The 24706-nt window shown below is 44.4% G+C and overlaps 1 protein-coding gene and 1 pseudogene across 2 annotated transcripts in view; one reads left to right on the forward strand and one right to left on the reverse strand.

Moving 5' to 3' along the window:
* The first annotated feature begins 6273 nt into the window (after nt 1-6273).
* LOC123762639 (kielin/chordin-like protein) overlaps nt 6274-24706 on the forward strand; it is a 92546-nt gene continuing 74113 nt past the window's right edge. The window contains exon 1 of one of the 2 annotated variants that reach the window (XM_069332347.1): nt 6274-6436. In XM_069332347.1, the coding sequence (XP_069188448.1) occupies nt 6376-6436 (61 nt within the window). In that variant the 5' untranslated portion in view covers nt 6274-6375. The remainder of the gene's footprint in view (nt 6437-24706) is intronic. The other variant, XM_069332348.1, reaches the window with a different exon arrangement.
* Nucleotides 9530-9648, reverse strand: LOC138369310 (5S ribosomal RNA; annotated as a pseudogene).

Here is a 24706-nt window from a genome sequence, read left to right on the forward strand (position 1 = left end):
GTAATTTTGTTTGTTGACTTGTCCTGCATTTTATGAGATTACCTTTATTCATGTCTTGTTTTCTAGAGTAATTAAAATGTCATTGTTTATATACTTGTGTTTTGTGTGTCTTCCCATTACCTTACCACAGACGAAAGGACAAACTTTTCTCTTCTTTTCTTTTTTGTGATGTGACGAGGCCCTGCCCCCAGCTTTTGAAACAGCCGAACACCAACGCTTTACCGTCACTATATATATATATATATATATATATATATATGTCGTACCTAGTAGCCAGAACGTACTTCTCAGCCTACAATACATGGCCCGATTTGCCTAATAAGCCAAGTTTTCATGAATTAATATATTTTCTCTAATTTTTTTCTTATGAAATGATAAAGCTACCCATTTCATTATGTATGAGGTCAATTTTTTTTTATTGGAGTTAAAATTAACGTAGATATATGACCGAACCTAACCAACCCTACCTAACCTAACCTATCTTTATAGGTTAGGTTAGGTTAGGTAGCCGAAAAAGTTAGGTTAGGTTAGGTTAGGTAGGTTAGGTAGTTGAAAAACAATTAATTCATGAAAACTTGGCTTATTAGGCAAATCAGGCCTTGTATAGTAGGCTGAGAAGTGCGTTCTGGCTACTAGGTACGACATATATATATATATATATATATATATATATATATATATATATATATATATATATATATATATATATATATATATATATATATATATATATATTAGTATATTTTGGTAGCAGTCTTTCCTGTAGACATATATTATTAAATATGACCGAAAAAGTAAGATTAATAATTCTAACACGAATTTTCTCTATCTTTCTTATGTTTCTTTTCACTGTTGATGGTAATTCAAATATCAATTCTCCAAAATTCATTTTTATTTCTAGTCAGATGCGACACTTGAGCGCGTTTCGTAAAACTTATTACATTTTCAAAGACTTTAGTTTACAAACACACAACTGAAACTGAATAGAGCTTACATATCTTCGAGGTTTATATCTACATTTGGGTGAGGTGGATGGGGTGAAAAACGAACTTTCAACAATGGGTATTCAATGGGTATTAAATTCCAACACAAGACGAACACGAAACAATGGATATTAAATTCAAACACAAGACAGAACACGAAACAATGGGTATTGAATGGAAGTAATTGTAGAAAGCCTATTGGTCCATATTTCTTGATGCTTCTATATTGGAGCGGAGTCTTGAAGTGGGCAGAAGATAGTTGTGCATTAATTGGCTGTTGATTGCTGGTGTTGACTTCTTGATGTGTAGTGCCTCGCAGACGTCAAGCCGCCTGCTATCGCTTCAATGATATTGTCAAGAAAAAAATAATTCTGTTCTGTTTACAAGAGGAAACAGGGAAAGCAAAAAGTGGCATCATTGCTTAGATTGCCTCCTTGAAGAGCTTCACCTGCTTGAGCAAGCCCGTGAGGTCCTGCCCGTAGGGATGTCTTCTCCCTGGGAGGATGAACGTGTAAGATGTAATAAAAGAGCTGACAAAGAAAAAGTCTAACATGATACCACATGAAATGAGCCATAAGTATTTCGAGGAAATCACTAATAGAAAAGCTGGAAATTAATTAGATAAAATCTACAATGATGGGTCATCTAATCCTGCTAATGGCAGGGCTGGAGCAGCATATACTGTAATTATTAGTAATGTCTTTCAAAACGGGAATGAAGCAAAAAACTCATATTGAGAACTATGCCTCGTTAACGCAAGCAGTTGACATAATTGACACATTTATGATATTAGGATTTCTTGAAAGAAACGCCAAAGTTGAAGTAATCTGTACTGATTCAAATTGCACTTCAAAGCCTCGGAAAAGAAACGCACAGAAAACTCAGCGATAGTCGTAGAAATATGAGATCTGCGAGAGTACTAACCAATCAGGGAGGGTGATCAAGTTCTTGTGAATCTCTTCCCATGTTGAAATGTATGGAAATGAACGAGTAGATGCGTTGGCTGTTGAGGGCGCTGAAAGAGACCACATTGAATGCTTCATACCCAAGAAGTTAGAGATACCGTTAGGCAACATCACCGTCACAATGTAAGTGAGGAAAGCAAGATAAAAAAACAAATAAGTGAATCTGTACCCCTGGTACAATATGGTGCCAGCTGGCAATCCCAATCATCATGGACGAAGAGGAGGTGTCCGATAGAGAGAATATGTAATAGCGAACATTTGTTTTGGATACAAATATCCATTGAGATTCGTGATGCAGACAACAGCTGAGCAGCGGAGCCGCAGAATCTGAGGTGAGTGAGGGACAACGCCTTGACCACTACCTGAGAGAGTGTGAATAACTAAGAGTCATTAGAAATGTGTGTAGAAAAATAAACCCCCCACATTGTTTGAGTTAGGAAAACACAGTTTGTCAAAAATAGATATCGTTCTTAAAAGATACTCGTTACTTTGCACCCGCAAGATAACGTAAGTTCAGGGATTGACAAATGTTAATCTTCTTGTTTTATAAAATGTTCCTGTGAAACAGTTAAGCTCGTCCCAGCTGTGTCTGGGTACAAGTGACGGGATGAACAACCCAGCGGGTTTTCTTCCTATTGGGGAGTGTTGTACATGCTGCTATGGTGGTGTGTCCACTCACAGGATGAGTGACGCTGCCCAATACTGTCACTATGGCGGTGTGTCCACTCACAGGATGAGTGACGCTGCCCAATACTGTCACTATGGCGGTGTGTTCACTCACAGAATGAATGACGCTGCCCAATACTATTACTATGGCGGTGTGTTCACTCACAGGATGAGTGACGCTGCACAATAAACTCTAGTGAGAGGGAGGGAGGGTAGGAGGACAAGATGAAGTGAGGAAACGCCTTGAAGATAAGATGTAGTGGAGGTTGTGTTGGCCAGACCCCACGTTCCAGGCATCTTGTGACCCAGCAGCCAGAGGAGTCGGGGAGGATAGCTGCAGGTCTTTCATGATGGGAATACACATATAACGGAAACATGACACCTCAACTGCGACGGATGTTTACCTTAGACACTTAAGAGAGGTTGACAACCTTGACAAGCTTCTCTGTCAAGGTAGGTGACACTGTCCCCCCCTCTCAAGATAGGTGACACGTACGTACTGTCCCCCCTCTCTCAAGGTGGGGTGACACTGTCCCCCTCTCTCAAGGTGGGGTGACACTGTCCCCCTCTCTCAAGGTAGGTAACACTGTCCCCCTCTCTCAAGGTGGGTGACACTGTCCCCCTCTCTCAAGGTAGGTGACACTGTCCCCCTCTCTCAAGGTGGGTGACACTGTCCCCCTCTCTCAAGGTGGGGTGACACTGTCCCTCTCTCTCAAGGTGGGGTGACACTGTCCCCCTCTCTCAAGGTAGGTGACACTGTACCCCTCTCTCTCTCAAGGTGGGTGACACTGTCCCCCCTCTCTCAAGGTAGGTGACACTGTACCCCTCTCTCAAGGTGGGGTGACACTGTCCCCCTCTCTCAAGGTAGGTGACACTGTACCCCTCTCTCAAGGTGGGGTGACACTGTCCCCCTCTCTCAAGGTAGGTGACACTGTACCCCTCTCTCTCTCAAGGTGGGTGACACTGTCCCCCTCTCTCAAGGTGGGTGACACTGTCCCCCTCTCTCTCTCAAGGTGGGTGACACTGTCTCCCTCTCTCAAGGTAGGTGACACTGTCCCCCTCTCTCAAGGTGGGTGACACTGTCCCCCTCTCTCTCTCAAGGTGGGTGACACTGTCCCCCTCTCTCAAGGTAGGTGACACTGTCCTCCTCTCTCTCAAGGTGGGTGACACTGTCCCCCTCTCTCAAGGTGGGTGACACTGTCCCCCTCTCTCTCTCAAGGTGGGTGACACTGTCCCCCTCTCTCAAGGTGGGTGACACTGTCCCCCTCTATCTCTCAAGGTGGGTGACACTGTCCCCCCTCTCTCAAGGTAGGTGACACTGTCCCCCTCTCTCTCTCAAGGTGGGTGACACTGTCCCCCCCTCTCTCTCAAGGTGGGTGACACTGTCCCCCTCTCTCAAGGTGGGTGACACTGTCCCCCTCTCTCTCTCAAGGTGGGTGACACTGTCCCCCCTCTCTCAAGGTAGGTGACACTGTCCCCCCCTCTCTCTCAAGGTGGGTGACACTGCCCCCCTCTCTCAAGGTAGGTGACACTGTCCCCCCTCTCTCAAGGTAGGTGACACTGTCCCCTCTCTCTCTCAAGGTAGGTGACACTGTCCCCCCTCTCTCAATTTGGGTGACACTGTCCCCCCCTCTCTCTCAAGGTGGGTGACACTGTCCCCCTCTCTCTCTCAAGGTGGGTGACACTGTCCCCCCCTCTCTCTCAAGGTGGGTGACACTGTCCCCCCCTCTCTCTCAAGGTGGGTGACACTGTCCCCCTCTCTCAAGGTAGGTGACACTGTCCCCCCTCTCTCAAGGTGGGTGACACTGTCCCCCCCTCTCTCTCAAGGTGGGTGACACTGTCCCCCCCTCTCTCTCAAGGTGGGTGACACTGTCCCCTCCCCTCTCTCTCAAGGTGGGTGACACTGTCCCCCCCCCTCTTTCTCAAGGTGGGTGACACTGTCCCCCCTCTCTCAAGGTAGGTGATACTGTCCACCTCTCTCTCTCTCAAGGTGGGTGACACTGTCCCCCTCTCTCAAGGTGGGTGACACTGTCCCCCTCTCTCTCTCAAGGTAGGTGACACTGTCCCCCTCTCTCTCTCAAGGTGGGTGACACTGTCCCTCCTCTCTCAAGGTAGGTGACACTGTCCCCCCCTCTCTCTCAAGGTGGGTGACACTGTCTCCCCCTCTCTCAAGGTGGGTGACACTGTCCCCCTCTTTCAAGGTGGGTGACACTGTCCCCCCCTCTCTCTCAAGGTGGGTGACACTGTCCCCCTCTCTCAAGGTAGGTGATACTGTCCCCCTCTCTCTCTCAAGGTGGGTGACACTGTCCCCCTATCTCAAGGTGGGTGACACTGTCCCCCTCTCTCAAGGTGGGTGACACTGTCCCCCTCTCTCAAGGTGGGTGACACTGTCCCCCTCTCTTTCTCAAGGTAGGTGACACTGTCCCCCGTCTCTCAAGGTAGGTGACACTGTCCCCCTCTCTCTCTCAAGGTAGGTGACACTGTCCCCCTCTCTCTCTCAAGGTAGGTGACACTGTCCCCCGTCTCTCAAGGTAGGTGACACTGTCCCCCTCTCTCTCTCAAGGTGGGTGACACTGTCCCCCTCTCTCAAGGTGGGTGACACTGTCCCCCTATCTCAAGGTGGGTGACACTGTCCCCCTCTCTCAAGGTGGGTGACACTGTCCCCCTCTCTCTCTCAAGGTAGGTGACACTGTCCCCCGTCTCTGAAGGTAGGTGACACTGTCCCCCTCTCTCTCTCAAGGTGGGTGACACTGTCCCCCCTCTCTCAAGGTAGGTGACACTGTCCCCCCCATCTCAACACAGGATGTGTATAGGTCCACGCAGTATGAGCATGGGTCCACCACCACTTACAGGAAGGTGTACTCCCCATGAGTGGGGGGTACACCTTCCTGGTAATAAATGGTAATAAATGGTAATAAGTGGTAATAAATGAACAAAATAAGTGTGGGGCTGGCTTGTGTTATCGCGGCAACACCTCACATTGTCCTCATATTTCTCGTCTACCAGTTTGGGAAATTCACAAATGTATATATAGTCGGCTCTAATTAAATAACCATGATAACCAAAATCATTGTCGGGGTTTTCCCCTCCCTCCACTTGAATTTCCCACATTGTCATCCTTCCTGTCTCCCCCCCCCTTCACCCATTTCCATATGCCACTTTTCTTAACCTATAAAGCCCCCTTTTTAAAATCCCTCCCTTCTCCCCAGGCCCCTTTGAACTCTATTTGGTCTTCCATTCCCCCACGCCTTAACCTGTCTCAACTTTCCCCTTCTTTCCTTCTTTATACTTCTCCCCCTTCCTACACCCCCCCTCCCACGGTGTCACTCCCCCCACCCTCCCCACCGACCTTCCCTCCCGGCCTGGATGGATATGTATTGGCTGCTGTCTGTTTACATGTTACGTCACACTGTTTATATATGACGCCACTCCTGCCTTTTTTTATCTGTTTGGCTATTAAAGATTTCACACATGTTCCATATATCTGAGATTGTCTATTACCAGTTTAATTTAATAGTAAATAAGCTGCAAGAGTGTCCGCTTTAGCAAGCCAATGATACGTATTGCGGTGAGAACATGGATGAAACTAGTGCGGGATATTGAAGGGTGTGGCGAGCGCCGGTACCTGTAGAGTCGAGTCCATAAAGAGGCGTGGGTGAGGGTGGTCGCTAGCAGACCTCCTCAAGACATTGTGAAGTGTGTTACATCCACCTCCGACAGCTACTCCACGCTTCATCCACCCACGACGTGGCGCCGTCAGGATGAAGGCGCTTCTGATGCTGGTGATGACGGCTGCAGCGTTTGCAGTCTCTCTAGAAGATGGTGAGTACGATAGCTTGGCTGTGGTAACACAGTGCATTGTTGACTTACACTGGGATATCTCTGGTTTGATCCCCAGTGTAGGACAGAAATGGTGTTTCTTTTCACCTGGTGCCTCTGTTCACCTGGCAAAATATACCCGGGAGTGTGGTAACTGTTGTGGCGGTGCATCCTGGGGAAGGTCAGTTATGAGTATATAACAACAACAACAACAACAACTTGCCGTGTGACGGGGATTAGTAGGAAAGTGTAAGGGTCTTCCTGTACTGTTGTGTATGTTGTTGTTGTTGTTTTAAGTTCAGTCACTCTGGACAAAAAAATTGCAAGTAGGACGGGCTATGGTGATCCCGTGGTGCACTGTTCCACTACGTCCACTGTTATGTAACTATTGTACGTTTCTCATGGTTAATGCTTCGTGTGACGCCCAGGTTCTGCTTCTGTTATTTGTTTGTTCTGCAGGCGATGAGTCACAATAACGTGGCTGAAGAATGTTGACCAGACCACACACTAGAAGGTGAAGGGACGATGACGTTTCGGTCCGTCCTGGACCTTACCTTGAGGTTACCTTGAGGAGCTTTCGGGGCTTAGCGTCCCCGCGGCCCGGTCGTCGACCAGGCCGCGGTCCAGTCCAGCAACCTCCTGGTTGCTGGACTGATCAACCAGACTGTTGGACGCGGCTGATCGCAGCCTGACGTATGAGTCACAGCCTGGTTGATCAGGTATCCTTTGGAGGTGCTTATCCAGTTCTCTCTTGAACACTGTGAGGGGTCGGCCAGTTATGCCCCTTATGTGTAGCGGAAGCGTGTTGAACAGTCTCGGGCCTCTGATGTTGATAGAGTTCTCTCTCAGAGTACCTGTTGCACCTCCGCTTTTCAACGGGGGTATTCTGCACATCCTGCCATGTCTTCTGGTCTCATGTGATGTTATTTCTGTGTGCAGGTTTGGGACCAGCCCCTCTAACATTTTCCACGTGTAAATTATTATGTACCTCTCCCGCCTGCTCTCAAGGGAGTACAGTTTTAGGCTCTTTAGTCGGTCCCAACAGTTTAGGTGTTTTACTGAGTGAATTCTAGCAGTAAAGGATCATTGCACGCTCTCCAGGTCAGCAATTTCTCCAGCTTTGAAAGGGGCTGTCATTGTGCAGCAGTACTCCACTCTAGAGAGCACAAGCGTTTTGAAAAGTGTCATCATCGGTATAGAATCTCTAGTGTGAAAAGTTCTTGTTATCCAATCTGTCATTTTTCTTGCAGTTGTGACGGCTACTTTATTGTGTTCTTTAAAGGTAAGGTCTTCCGACATGAGTACACCCAGATCCTTTACATTGCCTTTTCGTTCTATGTCATGATTTGCCTGAGTTTTGTACGTGGTTTCCGTTTTTATATTTTCATTTTTTCCATAGCGCATGAGCTGGAACTTATCTTCGTTAAACACCATATTATTTTCTATAGCCCATAGAAAGACCTGATCTACATCTGACAGGAGGTTTGCCGTGTCTTCTATGTTGCCTACTCTCATGAAGATCCTAGTGTCATCTGCAAAGGATGATACAGTGCTATAGGTTGTGTTCTTGTCTATGTCCGATATGAGGACGAGAAAAAGTACTGGAGCAAGCACAGTACCCTGGGGGACTGAGCTCTTCACGGTTGATGGGCTGGATTTTATTTTGTTGACTATTACACATTGGGTTCTGTTGGTCAGGAAATTGTAGATCCATCTGCCTATTTTTCCGGTAATTCCTTTTGAACGCATTTTATGTGCAATAATGCCATAATCACATTTATCAAAAGCTTTTGCGAAATCTGTGTAAATTACATCAGCGTTTTGTTTGTCTTCCATAGCATCTAATGCTATATCATAGTGGTCCAGCAACTGCGACAGGCAAGAGCGCCCTGTTCTGAAACCATGTTGTCCGGGGTTATGGAGATGCTGTGATTCCATGTATTTTGTGATCATACTTCTTAGCACTCTCTCAAAATTTTTTATAATGTGTGATGTTAGTGCTATCGGTCTGTAATTTTTTGCCTCTGCCTTATTTCCTCCTTTATGAAGTGGTGCTATCTCTGCTGTTTTTAGTATGTCACGGATAACGCCAGTATCTACGCCTTGCCTCCACAGAATGTGGAGGGCCTGCGATAGTGGTTTTTTTACAGTTCTTTATGAATATGGAGTTCCAAGAATCCGGGCCTGGTGCAGAGTGCATAGGCATACTGTTTATGGCTTCTTCAAAATCTAGTGGGGATAGGGTGACGTCTGATATATGATTTGATGTTGGTATCATATCCATGAAATTCATTTGGGTTATCAATCTTTAGTGCGTTTAATGGCTCACTGAAAACAGAGTCGTACTGCTTCCTCAGTAGCTCGCTCATTTCTTTGTTGTCATCGGTGAAAGTTCCATCTCCCTTTCGCAGGGGCCCGATACTAGATGTGGTTTTTTATCTTGATTTTGCATAGGAGAAAAAATATTTCGGATTTCTCTGTATTTTACTGATGGCCTTTTGCTCTCTTTGCCTCTCCTGGGTTTTGTATGATTCTTGTAGCTTGAGTTCAATTGTTTCTATTTCTCTACCTAACCTTCTTCGCCGTTCTTGAGATAAGGTGCGACTCTCAAGTTGTTCCGCGATTCGTTTTCTTCGCCTATATAGGGAAGGACGTTCCCGTTCCAATCTGCATCTTTCTCTTTTTTCTTAGGGGTATGCGGTTTGAACATATTTCTAGTGCTATTGAGCTTATTTTTTCCAGGCACTGGTTCAGGTTTGCATTTTCTAGCTGTTCTTCCCAGTTTATTTCTGTGAAGTCCTGGTTTATTTGCTCTCAGTTTATCTGTTTATTATTGAAGTTGAATTTGCTGAAATCTCCTCCACCGGGAATCTGGACTGGTTTTGAAGGTCTACTCCCCATGGTTGTCATAACTTCAATTAAGTTCTAAGACCATTCTAAAGTCGATTGTAACTTGAGAATGGTCCAAAAACGTCGCGAAACGAAACGTCGTCGTCCCAAGTTCAAGTTCAAGTATGTTTATCGAGACAAGAAAAAATACATCTCAAAAGGATAGAGTAGCTTAGGCTATTTCTACCCCCCTCAATTTAACATTATTGCCAACAGCATTTGGTGTTCCCAGGCGGTCACCCATCCAAGTACAAACCAAACCCAATGTTGCATAACTTCGCTGATCGGACGAGAAGTGGTGTTCTCAACGTGCTATAGCCGTTAGCAATCGTCGTCGTCCCTTCACCTTCTAGTGTGTGGTCTGGTAAACTTCGTTTCTCATTTATTAATGCAAGATTTCCTGTTGTGTGGATGCACCAGAGGCTTTATTCCAGCGAGATGACATGGTTTGTTCATTTCAATGTTCTTATTATGATACCGTGCAGGTGTCAGCTAGGCTATGGTTTATTTTATTTTGTAAATACTGTCTTCATTTAAAACAAGTGGAGGGGGGGGGGGGGAGCAATATGGCGGTCAGTCAGGGATATCGTTAAAAGCCTAAGTTCGAGTTTCCTGTCTCACAAATACAACAAAATTATTAAGGATTGTAACAGTCCATTACATATGGTCTTCCTCTCATGTTGGCCTCAGCATGCATAAGAGCTGATAAGTTAGTCAAAGAATTTGCCTTTTAAAGGAGCCGTTGAGTGTAACCTTGGATTGTCAATGAGTAATCTGAGAGCAGCAGTACACAGAGAACTTAAAGATCTTGTAGATCTGAGGCAAAGTGGAAATAGACACCAGTAATTCTATCAATCATCATACTATCGTGCAAGAGGAGTCGCACATATATGGTTCATCTAATAAAATCAGCAGACTTCTAGCTGTTACTACTACTGCTCGGCTTAGACTCGGTTACAAGTATCTCTGGGAATTCTCATTATCTGCTGATGTAGACCTGACCAAATGTAAACTGTCAACAAAATTATTCGCACACCCTCCGTCACTATGTGATGGAGTGCGAAAAGGTACGTAAGATCGTATTCAGAGACAGTTCTATAACCAATGTTCCAACGAGATGTAAATATTTCATTAAAGATGATCTGCTACCAGAAATTTTAGCCAAATATCCCCAGTTTGCTAACTGTAGGTAGTAACTAAGTGATTATAACCTATTCACCGCTGCCCACTGGATGGGGGGGCGGTGTGCAGCACAAACATATAAATTTTGACACTAGCGCTCAACATATGTCAGTTGCTTAATTTAGAAACTGTACTTGTGGTCGATCTCGAACCCATTGTTGATGTGACGACTTGTATTGAATTTTGTAACTAGCTCATCAAAATTTAACTTGCTTAGCTAGCCCTTTCCACCTCCCCTCTCCCTCACAACCACAAGATGGGTATGGGGTGCATAATAAATGAACTAAACTGTCTCGCTTGTATAGACTTTAGTCAATACGAAAACTGAGGTTAGTCCATTTCTTGTTATATTTTGAGAGACGGTGACAAGAAACACGATGTGATTGGGTGTCAATCTTTTAACTGTTCGCCCCTTCCCCCCCCCCCCCCCTGTTCACCCAGCAGTAATTGGGGACCTGGTTGTTAAGAGCGTGGCGGGTCGTATTGCAGGAAACCTAGTAAGATAAAACTAGCTATGGGAAGGGAATGCGGCTCAGTCTACACGCATGAGTCTGACGTTGTCTACTTCTATACTCTTGTAACACACAAATTATAACCGTTCTAAAACCGGCTCTGAAGCCTGACTACTGAGTATAATAATGATGTAGTGGAGGACTGGGCGGCGCCCGAGGTGACCTCTAGTGGTCACTGGTGTGATCTACCCAGAATAGATGACTATTTTTAGCGATGCTTATTGGCCGGTTACAAACCTCGTCAGTGTTCGGTATTTAATTTTAAATTAAAATACCGAACACTGACGAACCTTGTAACCATAGCGTAGTAATTTTTTTACTGTTAAAAGGTAATAAATAATGGTAAATTATCCCTTTTATACTGAATAGAAACTAAAGTATGTTCATTGAGATTTAAAACCAAACAAGGGTATGAGGCTACCCTAACTGCTCTTGCCCCGTTCACTACAACATGCTTGCATATTTACAGTACTTTACACACCCATACAACAACATACTGTTTAACATTGTGGCTACTGAACACTCAAATACATCTCGAACATCTACTGAACATTCAAAGATGCGTATGCAGAAAATGTTATGCTTGACACAAATACTTTTGTATGCAAATGAAGCTCCATTTGCATACTAATGCATTGGCTATGAGAGGTTCTCGTTAGTACCGTTGGGTTAGTTATCGACTCTCATTCGGGAATCCCGGGTTCAAATCCCGAGCGGGAGGACAAACGTTTGGCCAAGTTTCCTGTCGTCTAATACCCCTGGTGAGGTAGCAGTAACTAGGTAACTATAATGTAAAGTTTAGCAAGAGCCAACCACGTGGTGCCGTGTGCGTCTGGACAAGTTTGTGAGTATTAAGATGGTTTACGCCGGTGAGCGTTAATGATCACTCATTAGACTTCAGTGTCCGACTACTTGGGGCCGGCCCAAGTATCATGTGTAAGACATGCCGGCATCTTAATTACCGCCTTCACCCACCTGCGATTTTAATGAAATTTGGGGGAAGAGAGAGACAGAGAGATAGATATCTCGGTGAGAGAGAGAAATTTCGCTGATATCACACCGAACCTATCCCCAGAGGCCCACATCAAAAGAATATCATCAGCGGCATATGATAGACTGGCCAACATAAGAACTATCTTTAGAAACTTGTGTAAGGAATCGTTCAGGACCCTGTATACCACTTACCAAAAATACCACTATACCAAAAAAAGCACTAACGATGCACTTATTAGTATGCTTAACTCGATTCATACAGCTCTTGATAAAAATGAGTTCCCTGTTGGGTTATTTGTGGACCTGCGTAAAGCTTTTGACACTGTCAACCACCAAAACCTTCTTCTTAAATTACATCATTATGGAGTCAGAGGACACTCCCTGCAATACCTCAAATCCTACCTTACTGACAGGCTCCAGTATGTTTCTGTGAATAATACAATTTCTCCCACCCTACCCATCAACATTGGTGTTCCTCAGGGCAGCATACTTGGCCCTCTCCTCTTTCTCATCTACATTAATGACCTTCCTAATGCCTCCCAACACCTCAAACCAATTCTATTTGCTGACGACACAACCTTCATTTACTCCAGTCCTAACCCCCTTGCTCTAAATGCCACAGTAAATACTGAGCTAAATAAAGTCCATCTTTGGCTAACTGCCAACAAACTCACCCTTAACATTGACAAAACTTTCTATATTCTGTTTGGCAATAAATCCTCTAATCAAATAAATCTCAAAATAAACAATACCCAAATTTGTAACAAATTAGATGGCAAATTCCTTGGCATTCTCATTGACCACAAGCTGAATTTCCAGGGACACATTCTAAATATATCAAAAAGTTTCAAAAACTGTGGGCATTCTTTCTAAGATCAGATATTATGTACCACGCCCTGCCCTGGTGACTCTCTATTACTCCCTTATCTATCCATATCTCAACTATGGTATTTGTGCTTGGGGCTCTACTACCCAAAATCATTTACGTCCTCTAATTACTCAACACAAAGCTGCTATTAGGACAATATCCAACTCTGGCCCCAGACATCACTCGGTACCCCTACTCAAATCTCTGAATATGTTAGACATTAAGTCACTGCACATTCTCTCATGCGTATTATACATATATAAAACGCTTAACTGTAATGCCAATCCTGACCTCAAAAGCTTCATTGAAGGTTGTAACAGAACCCATGAGCACCACACCAGAAATAAATACAGTTTTGATGCTCCTAGAGTACGACTTAATCAAACTAGAAATGCCCTACAAATCAAGGGACCCAGAATGTGGAATGACCTTCCCAACCATGTTAAAGACTGTACCTCTCTCAACCAGTTTAAGATAAAAACGAAGCTATACCTAATAAATTCCCTGTAACCTACCTTACCCTTCTATTGTCAACCAATGTCTGTTTTTTTTTTTTTTTTTTTTAAGAGCGCTGTTAGTCGACAGAATTGTATTTGTGCTGCTTTTTCAGCTATGTTTTCATTTCTTGTTTTCATTTTACTCTTTATCCTCAATTAGTATTAAGCTTTAGTCATTTAAGTTTTTCATGCCCGAAACGCTTTGCGTAATAGTGGCTTTAGGCATTGTATGTACTAGCTCTATCTATAAGTCCACCAATCTTTGTAAAAAAATTTCATGTATGTATGTACCTTACCTAAATAAACATTTATTTATTATTATTATTATTACTTATATGAGACCAATCCTGGAGTATGCAGCTCCAGTCTGGAGTCCATACCTAGTTAAACACAAGACAAAGCTAAAGATTCTGCGGTATGCCACCAGGCTCGTCCTGGAACTGGGAGGAATGAGCTATAGGCTAAAGGAGCTGAACCTCGCATCCCTGGAAAACAGAAGAGTAAGGGGAGACATGATAACCACCTACAAAATTCTCAGGGAAATTGACAGGGTGGACAAAGACAAACTCTTCAGCACGGGTGGGACACGAACAAGGGGACACAGGTGGAAACTTAGTACCCAGATGAGCAACAGAGACGTTAGCAAAAATTCTTTCAGTGTCAGAGTAATTAATAAATGGAATGCACTAGGAAGTGATGTGGTGGAGGCTGACTCCATACACAGTGTCAAATGTAGATATGATAGAGCCCAGTAGGCTCAGGAACCTGTACACCAGTTGATTGACAGTTGAGAGGCTGGACCAAAGAGCCAAAGCTCAACCCCCGCAAGCACAATTACGTGAGTACAGAGAGAGAAACAGAGGTAGAAAGATATAGATACAGAGAAAGATTATATATATATATTTATATATATATATATATATATATATATATATATATATATATATATTATATATATATATATATATATATATATATATATATATATATAATAATCTAATAATAATAATCTAATAATCTAATAATAATAATATAAAATATAATCCTGCGGTTGGTGATGCTGCACAAGATCTTCTTATGGAACTCACAAGGTTCGTCAACATGTGCCTGGCTGGTGAGATACCTGAGGTCATCAGGCCTCTCTTTTTTGGTGCCTCCCTCTGTGCTCTCAAAAAGAAGGACGAAGGAATCAGGCCAATCGCTGTTGGCAACACTCTCCGACGCCTGATTGCCAAGGCTGCTACGAGGGTAGTCAGCCAGCAAGCGGCTGAATTGCTGAAACCAATCCAGCTAGGGTTTGGAATCCCCCGAGGCTGTGAAGCGGCTGCCCATGCAGCACGAGCATACATCACCAACATTTCTGATGAAAAGGCCCTGCTCAAACTGGACTTTAAGAATGCCTTCAACATGGTCAGAAGAGATGCAGTACTTTGTGCCGTACATCGCCATTTCCGGTCCCTCTACCCGTTCATACTATCGTGCTACAGTGGTGAGTCAAAACTGCTCTTTGGTGAACATGAAATCAGATCATGTGAAGGTGTTCAGCAAGGGGATCCTCTTGCTCCCCTTCTTTTGTGCTTAGTCTTAAAAGAAATCACCGAAAGCTTGTCCAGCGAGTTCAACATCTGGTTTTTGGATGATGGCACTATAGCTGGCACCGTAGACCATCTCTTGGCAGATATCAGGAAAATAAGGGAGCAAGAAGTAAGCCTGGGTCTTGTCCTGAACCCTTCCAAGTGTGAAGTAGTCTCCTCCAACCCAGACATCGTAGCTAGAATAAGGTCTGCCTTGCCTGGAGCCCATGTCATTAGGGCCGAGAACAGAACCCTCCTTGGAGCTCCCCTCGGGTCTAACGCCATTGAGGAGATCCTCGACAAGAAAATCGCAGACCTTAGGAGGATGGAAGACAGAATAGGTGACATCGATGCCCACGATGCTTTTTATCTCCTCACCAAATGCCTATCCCTTCCGAGGCTAACCTACTTTCTGAGGTGCGCCCCATCGTACGACAGCCGAAAGCTTGAAGAGTATGACCTCTTACTGAAGACCATGCTGGAAAAAGTTGTTAACCTCTCCCTCAACGAATGCCAGTGGAAACAAGCCACTCTTCCTGTTAGGCTCGGTGGCTTGGGTGTCCGCACTGCTACCCAAATTGCTGTCCCAGCCTTCCTGTCTTCCTCCTCAGCATCAGATGACCTGGTTAAGGAAATTCTACCTGACACCCTGAGTGATGCAGCAGGGATACAGGACCCCCACTATACGGAATGCAACACGAAATGGAGTGCCATGGCAGACCCAGCACTCAGACCAGCCATGCCGAAAGCCAAGAAACAATCCAGTTGGGACAGCCCCATTGTAGACAAAGAAGCCACAGCTTTGCTGGAGGCAGCAACAACCCCCAGTGATCGTGCACGCCTCACAGCTGTGCAGGCTCCCCATGCAGGGGACTTCCTTTTGGCAGTCCCTATGTCTGCGACAGGCACACGTCTTGATCCGCAGGAGCTCCGTATTGCAGTCGCTCTCTGTCTTGCTGCCCCTATCCACACTGTTCATAGGTGTATTTGTGGCGAGGCAGATGCTGACGAATATGGACTGCATGGCCTGCACTGTGGAAAATCTGGTGGTTGGCACACTAGACACGACGAAGTCAATGACATCATTAAAAGAAGCCTTGCCTCTGCTCAGTGTCCAGCGGAGAGAGAGCCCCGCAACCTACTGAACCGTGACTCTGTTAGCTTTGCCGGCCGACCAGACGGAATCACACTGCGACCGTGGAAGGGTGGCAGACAGTTGGCATGGGACTATACTTGTGTATCCACCCTGGCAACCACATACATCAACCTCTCTGCCGGCACAGCAGGAGCCGCGGCGACACGCAGAGAAAGAGACAAGTCAGCCAAGTACAGGCAATTAGATCATCGGTACAACTTTGTTCCAATAGGGTCTGAGACCCTAGGCCCATGGGGAGAGAGTGCAAGAAGGTTTCTTAAGGATCTTGGTTCCAAGCTCATTGACACCACAAGAGACCCTAGAGCAGCAAGTTTTCTCTTTCAGCGCCTCGGTGTCGCGATCCAGAGGGGGAATGCTCGCTGCATCCTCGGTTCATGCCCGGCGTCGGAGGAGTTCGAGGAAATCTACAGCCTCTAGGAAGCGAACTTTTTTTTGTGTCCTCTTAATGTTAATTTTTTGTATAAAATCAGATATGTAACTGTATAACCTTGCATAATAAAGTGTACACCATAAAAAAGGGGGGTGGTAGGAGAAGTGAACACTCTTACGTATTCAGAGTTAAATGGCAAGTTTTTCCCTGAATGCTCTGTGTTCCCTTCTCTGAGGCTGTGGGTCCCTATAATTGCACCAGTGGTGGTACCCCCCTATATATAATATATATATATATATATATATATATATATATATATATATATATATATATATATATATATATATATATATATATAATCCTGGGGTAAAAGTGCTACCAGTATTTTTGAAGGAACTGGGTTCTAGGCTCATTGAAACAACAAGGGACCCAAGAGCTGCAAGCTTTCTTTTCCAGCGCCTCAGTGTGGCGATACAGAGGGGAAATGCGCACTGCATCCAGGGTTCCTGCCCGCCATCTGAGGAGCTGCAGGAACTCGACAACCTATGATAACCATCTTTGTAACCCATATGTAACTCCTTTTTTGTAACAAAGTTCAAATAAAGTAAATATATATGTGTACATACAAAAGAATGGGGGTGGTAGAAGATAATATTAGTGTTCAGTGAGAAACCACAAGGTCTCCTCTGAATACTTTTTATTTTCTTCTCCGAGGCTATGGGTCCCCACATTGGCACCAGAGGTGGTACCCTCACAAACTTTATATATATATATATATATATATATATATATATATATATATATATATATATATATATATATATATATATATATATATATATATATATATATCCAGCTCCTCAGATGGCGGGCAGGAACCCTGGATGCAGTGCGCATTTCCCCTCTGTATCGCCACACTGAGGCGCTGGAAAAGAAAGCTTGCAGCTCTTGGGTCCCTTGTTGTTTCAATGAGCCTAGAACCCAGTTCCTTCAAAAATACTGGTAGCACTTTTACCCCAGGATTATATATATATATATATATATATATATATATATATATATATATATATATATATATATATATATATATATAATATAGAAAAGTAGCTAGTGGAAAAAGTAGCTGATGCCATGCTCAGCGTCGCAACATCAGACAAGGAGAAAGCCCGCCTCAGAGCAGTGCGTGCCCCCCATGCAGGAGACTTCCTCCTGGCAGTACCCATGTCAGCAATGGGCACGCGCCTAGATCCAGAATCCCTTCGTGTAGCAGTGGCCCTCCGCCTTAGTGCCCCAATTCCCACTGAATACAAGTGTATTTGCAACAGGGTGGAAGCAGACCAATACGGACTGCATGGGTTGCATTGCTGAAGCACAAAGGGCTGGCATGCAAGACACAACGAGGTCAATGACATCATCAAGAGAAGCCTCGTCTCAGCTGGGTGACCAGCGGAGAGAGAACCTCCCATCCTAGGGGTCCAAAACCCGGATTTCCCCGCACTTCGCCCTGATGGCATCACCATATACTCATGGAAGGAGGGTAGACAGTTGGTGTGGGACTACACATGTGTATCCACCCTGGCTGACACCTATGTACACTTCGGAACTGATCAGGCAGGTGGGGCGGCCAACCACAGGGAAACGGCTAAATCACTCAAGTACAGGCGACTGGAAGGTTAATACCTCTTTGTTCCCATAGCGTCTGAGACGCATGGCCCCTGGGGCAAGAGTGCCTTGGGATTTCTCAAGGAATTGGGTTCCAAGCTCATTGACGTCACCAGAGACCCAAGGGCTTCCAGTTTTTTGTTTCAGCGTCTCAGTGTGGCGATCCAGAGGGGAAATGCTTGCTGCGTCCTCGGTTCCTGTCCAGAAGCGGAGGAGCTTCAAGAGATCCATAACCTTTAGGCATTTGTCTTGTATGTTTTGTAACCTTTAAATACACAATAAAGGAAAAAAAAAAAAGGGAAGGGGGTGGTAGGAGAAAAGCACACAGAAACTGTATTGGAGGAGACTACATTCCCTCCAACGCGTTATGTGTGGTTTCCTCCGGGGCTATGGGTCCCCCTTCTTCCAGCCAGAGGTGGTACTCCCTTCCCTAATTTTTATATATATAATATATATATTATATTATATAGTGGGGGGGCGGGCGGCCGTTAAGGGGAGACTGCGACCAGCCATCCCCTGGACTCCCCCCCCCCCCCCACCCATCCTAGCGACCCCTCGGGTCACGTAACTGTTGTTGCTTCGCTTTAAATTCTTTAAATTGTGTGCGTCTTGACTGATTGTGGTGCTGTTTATCCGGATTTAACACCTTTCTTACCCCCCCCCGCACCATGGCTCCATCACCCCCTTGTTCAGCCCTGGCTCACAGTGTAGCTGTTTGGACCCCCCCCCTGGCTCACAGTGTAGCTGTTTGGGTCCCCCCCCCCTGGCTCACAGTGTAGCTGTTTGGGTCCCCCCCCCTGGCTCACAGTGTAGCTGTTTGGACCCCCCCTGGCTCACAGTGTAGCTGTTTGGACCCCCCCCCTGGCTCACAGTGTAGCTGTTTGGACCCCCCCTGTCTCACAGTGTAGCTGTTTGGGTCCCCCCCCCTGGCTCGCAGTGTAGCTGTTTGGACCCCCCCTGGCTCGCAGTGTAGCTGTTTGGGTCCCCCCCCCTGGCTCACAGTGTAGCTGTTTGGACCCCCCCCCCTGGCTCACAGTGTAGCTGTTTGGACCCCCCCCCCTGGCTCACAGTGTAGCTGTTTGGACCCCCCTGGCTCACAGTGTAGCTGTTTGGGTCCCCCCCCCCCCTGGCTCACAGTGTAGCTGTTTGGGTCCCCCCCCTGGCTCACAGTGTAGCTGTTTGGGACCCCCCTCCCTGGCTCGCAGTGTAGCTGTTTGGGTCCCCCCCTGGCTCAGTGTAGCTGTTTGGGTCCCCCCCCCCCTGGCTCACAGTGTAGCTGTTTGGGTCCCCCCCCCTGGCTCACAGTGTAGCTGTTTGGACCCCCCCCCCTGGCTCACAGTGTAGCTGTTTGGACTTCCCCCCTGGCTCACAGTGTAGCTGTTTGGACCCCCCTGGCTCAGTGTAGCTGTTTGGGTCCCCCCCTGGCTCACAGTGTAGCTGTTTGGACCCCCCCTGGCTCACAGTGTAGCTGTTTGGGTCCCCCCCCCCCTGGCTCACAGTGTAGCTGTTTGGGTCCCCCCCCCCCTGGCTCACAGTGTAGCTGTTTGGGTCCCCCCCCCCTGGCTCACAGTGTAGCTGTTTGGGACCCCCCTCCCTGGCTCGCAGTGTAGCTGTTTGGGACCCCCCCCCCCCTGGCTCAGTGTAGCTGTTTGGGTCCCCCCCCCCCCTGGCTCACAGTGTAGCTGTTTGGGTCCCCCTCCCCCCCCCTGGCTCACAGTGTAGCTGTTTGGACCTCCCCTGGCTCACTGTAACTGTTTGGACCCCCCCCCCCCCCCTGGCTCGCTGCGTAGCTAACTTGGTCTAAACCTCTGTCTTCCAGTGACGTGAGGTTAAACTCAAGTCTTTCCCCGTCAACCACTTGGTGTCTGTATTCGTGAGAGAACAAACGGTGCAGTTTTAGACAAATTCACTGAATTCGTCTTGTGTTTTTGTGGGTGATCATCATCTTGAGCTGGTGTAATGGCCAAATATACGCCTTGAACTTTTCTTGCAGTGGTTTGTTCATTGGCCATGACCTCTGGCTTACTTGTAGCCTAATCTTGTCTTCCCCCCTCCCCCCCCCCCCGCAGTTAGCCTATGCTGTCATGGTAACTTAACTCATAATGACTGTAACTTGCTTAGCTAAATGAATTGTGGGGTTCAGTCCCCGAGCCCATTATGTGCCTCTGTAACCCTTTCCACTACCGCCCACAAGATGGTTATGGGGTGCATAATAAATGAACTAAGGCTCAAATAGTTGCTACAAAGTGATGCTGTACATAGGTGTTGTCTGTTTTGTTATAAAAGCCATTAATTATTAGGCTGCTTGATATCCTAAGGCCCCCAGGGATTGCAGTAAAACTGCGAGGATGTATATTTTCATTGCGCTAATCCGATGGTGATTATAGTGTTGGAAAGAAATGTGTAGTAATAATAAGAAGTGGAGGTGCTTGAAGGTGTACAGATTTCTCACCATGAAGGGAGACCATGTATGAGCGGGTATAATTTGTCGTAATCATGTCTGCACTTTATTAATGGCAGGGTTGTGGCTCCAGGGCGTTGACACGTGGCTCACAACCTCACTTTACCCAAAGGCCACTATCTCCACCAGTTTCCATGGGGACAGGATGTCGGCGGCTTCGCGAAGGTCTCGCATTATTCCAGAGTTTTTTTTTCAACTGAATTTGAAATTGAAATAGCATCTTAGTATTTAGACTTCGCCGAGTAGGCTATTCCATAGGTTTATAACCCATATACGAGTGAAACATCTCCCGTTTTCTGTCCTGTGTGGTGACTTGTTGAACTTCAATTAACCAGTTCAAAATCTATTATTATAGATGATACCCGTCATGTGTGGTGTGTAGTGTTGGTCCTGAGGCTCTCGATCCTTCCTGGCATTTGAGTTAACTTAATTAGTTCTGGGATGAATTTTGTTGCTTAGTGTTGAATTTTCTCCAAAAGCACTTTTTTTTTCTCGTGCTCTCATAATTTGATATCATCAGCCATTAGATTATTAAAAGGGTAATATAGACAACGAGAATATAATATAGTTGTTTTACTGTATAATAAACGCAATTTGGTTTTGGCTTGCATACAGGTTCTAACAACTTTTTTTTTGTTTTTTTTTATATTTGATGTTCTTGGTTACTAAAGCTAGAAGATATAGGGGTCTCTGACTTACAAACATCCAAGTCCCCATCTTCACATCTCGTTCTGCTGATTACCTTGGTGATAATCGTGTTAAATGCTTTTGCCTCAAATAAGCAGACAAAAATTGTAACACGGAAATTATTTATTGCGAGTACTTGAGCTTAACCCAATTACTTGCCGTCTCTTGTCCCCACTTTTACCCCTTGCCCACGAGGGCAAGCTTTTCTTCATGAAAATACATCGAAATGTCCACACAGCCCATTTCTGCCATGCTGTCCCAGTCACTACAATGTGAACCTCGCTCACTGAATATTTTACATGAAGTTTGGGGAGCAGTGTTGCTAGGAAGATGTAGTGTCAAGATGTGAGTGGCCGCTCACATGTCTCAATGACCCACTTGGAATGGGACCAGATCGTGTGTATATACAGAGAAGCTGGTTACACCTGTTTATTTAATTATGTAGTAATTATACTGATCTAAACAACATGGATAAACTTCAGCACCCACATTCAACACATAACCAAGAAAGTCTCTAAGACAGTTGGTATACTCTCCAAAATCAGATATTATGTTCCTTACTCTGCTCTCCTCTCACTATATTATGCACTAATCTACCCCTATCTTAATTATGGTATCTGTGCATGGGGGTCTACCGCTGCAAACCACCTTAAGCCCATCATCACGCAGCAAAAATCTGCTATCAGAATAATAACTAACTCTGCTTTCAGACAACACTCGGCTCCCTTGTATAAATCCCTAAACTTGCTAAATATTAACTCCCTCCACACATTCTCCTGTGTCAACTACATTTACAAAACCCTGTTCTTAAATGCAAACCATGCTCTGAAACTCTCCCTGGACAGATGTAATAGGACCCATTATCACCACACCAGAAATAAATATCTCTTTGATATCCCCAGGGTCAAACTTAATCTGTGTAAACACTCTATGCAAATTAAGGGACCTAGTCTATGGAACTCACTCCCTAGTGAATTGAAAAACTGTAAAACTTTTGCCTTATTTAAAAGCAAAACCAAAAAGTACCTAATTTCATCTTCTTAGTTTCCTACACTGAGCTTTAAATTTGCTCTGTACCTAGTGTTACCCAATCTCCTAATTTTTATGTATTTAACACAAACAACCTTATCATTGTGTTCATTGTTGTCTTCTTTTATGTGCTAGCCATATGCTGTATTGTGCCTACCAATTTTTGTCAACTACCATTCAAGCTGTCATTGCAATCAATCTTAGCTACCTATGTGCTTTAATATACTGTACCTACAATTTCCTCATTTTTTTTTTTTTCTTGCCATGTAACTGATATTTTTTTTATATAAATTTTGCAAGTACTGTATTTACCTACTTAAAATTTTCTTAGATTAAGGACCTGCCCGAAACACTGCGCGTACTAGTGGCTTTACAAGACTGTAATTACCATTTTATGTATCCTCACATTCCCAATGTACCTTCTTGTATATGCAAAAATAAATAAATAAATAAATAAATAAATTAAATATTAGATACATTCTCATGCCTGAACCACTCTCTGCATGTAATTAGTTTTTTAATAAAAAATACAAATGTGCTAACTACTGTAATGTAATTAAATCGTTTGTATTTTGATCTTTTATAAAGCAACTGAAACTGTTTTGGGTGAACTCATATGCTAACATAATAGTGGAGATAGTATTCATAAAAATTTTGTAAAGGTTTAAAATTTATTAAACGTACAGTCAATTTTAAGTACATCGCTTAAAACGAGTAGATATATTAGTTAAACGTGTTGGCTGATGCAGATGTTCAAATTTTAGTAATAACTATAGGGAATGGTAGTGATAATTTATTTCCTTCTTGCATCCTATTAGGAACGAAGGTAGCAAAGCGCATACAGGTACTTGCTACTCAGTTCGAAGAAAATGGACATTGTTTGCAAAAGTGATGAAGTTTCTGTGGAAAGGTGTCCAGCCTCCCCATGCCTTAGTCTTCAAACACACGCCCTCCTCTCGGTGTTCCGCAGGAACCCGCAAAGTCTTACGATATTTAATACCATGATTAATATAACTAATCCCCTTCGTAAATCCATTAGTCTGATTTTATATAAATGAACATGTAATTATTAGTTGTAATGAATGTATTAAATCTATTATAGATTTAATAAATTATATTATTACTATTAACATTATACAGTGGCACCTTGACTTACGACTGCCCCGACTTTCGACAATTTCGAGTTACGACATAAATTTGGTCGGGAAATGCAATTCGACTTACGATAGTGTCGTCGACTAACGATATTCGTTGAAACACGTAGATTATTATATATCATGCCATGGGTCCCAAGAAAGTCAGTGGTAAGGCTCAACATATGAAAACACATGTAAGAATGACCATAGAGGGAACACAAGAGATCATTCGTAAACATGAAAATGGTACTCGTGGTGTTGAACTAGCTAGTGTGACGGTGTCCCACCCCTATATTTCTTCCTTCCCAGCTTAGAAGACTCATATCTCTGTAGCCTGAATATTCTCTGATGTTCAGGGAACATTTTCATGTGTGGGAAAGCATGGAGCATGATGCTGGCTGTAAAATGGTCAGCTAATTAAGTTTGATGATGCAAGGGGCTTGCGCCTTTTGGGGGCACAAGACTGTGCCGAGCCATCCTGTTTCCCGCCAAGACGTCGTGACGCTTCTGGCACCTGATTGGCCAGGTGAGGTCACGTGCTGGAAGTTGTAACACTGTAAGGTGTTTGGTTTAGTTGTATTTAAAATACATAGAGATACACGAGTCACAGACAAGGATTTGAGAAGGCGCCAGTTTGGTCGACCTGAGATTCACACCTCTAAGCGTTGATGACCTCAAGTGACCTGAGGTCAGATCATGCGAATTCCACCTTGCTTCTGCTAATCTTATAATTGGAGCCTGGTAGCCTTCAAACATGCCGACGTTTAAGGAGTGGTTTGGTAGAGTGCCTGAGGCTATCTACTTGTGGGCGGAGTTAGTCACTAGGTTCCCCAATATATACTCGGAGAGCTATCGATTCGAGGGCATTAACGAGACGTAGAAGAACAGGAGCCAGCAGAGAGAAGACGGCCTAGCAGGGAGGCTGTCGGCCGGCAGGGCCAGCCGACAGCTGTATTAATTATTTATGATTATTTATGATAGCCCTATTAATTATTTATGATTATTACTACTATTAAACAATTAAAGAACTTAAATCTTATAGATCAAATAAATTATATTATGGGTATTATTACAATGTTATTGTAATTGCTGTTATAATTGCTTTATAAAAGATTACTATAATTATTACAATATTGTTATAAAGATATTTGTATAAATGTCATCACAATTATAAATATTATAAATGTTAATATAACTATTATAAATGCATTATTAAATATTAATATGTTATAATTATTATAATTATAAAATTATTAT

The sequence above is a fragment of the Procambarus clarkii genome, chromosome 27, assembly GCF_040958095.1.
Source record: "Procambarus clarkii isolate CNS0578487 chromosome 27, FALCON_Pclarkii_2.0, whole genome shotgun sequence".
Classification (NCBI taxonomy): Eukaryota; Metazoa; Arthropoda; class Malacostraca; order Decapoda; family Cambaridae; genus Procambarus; species Procambarus clarkii.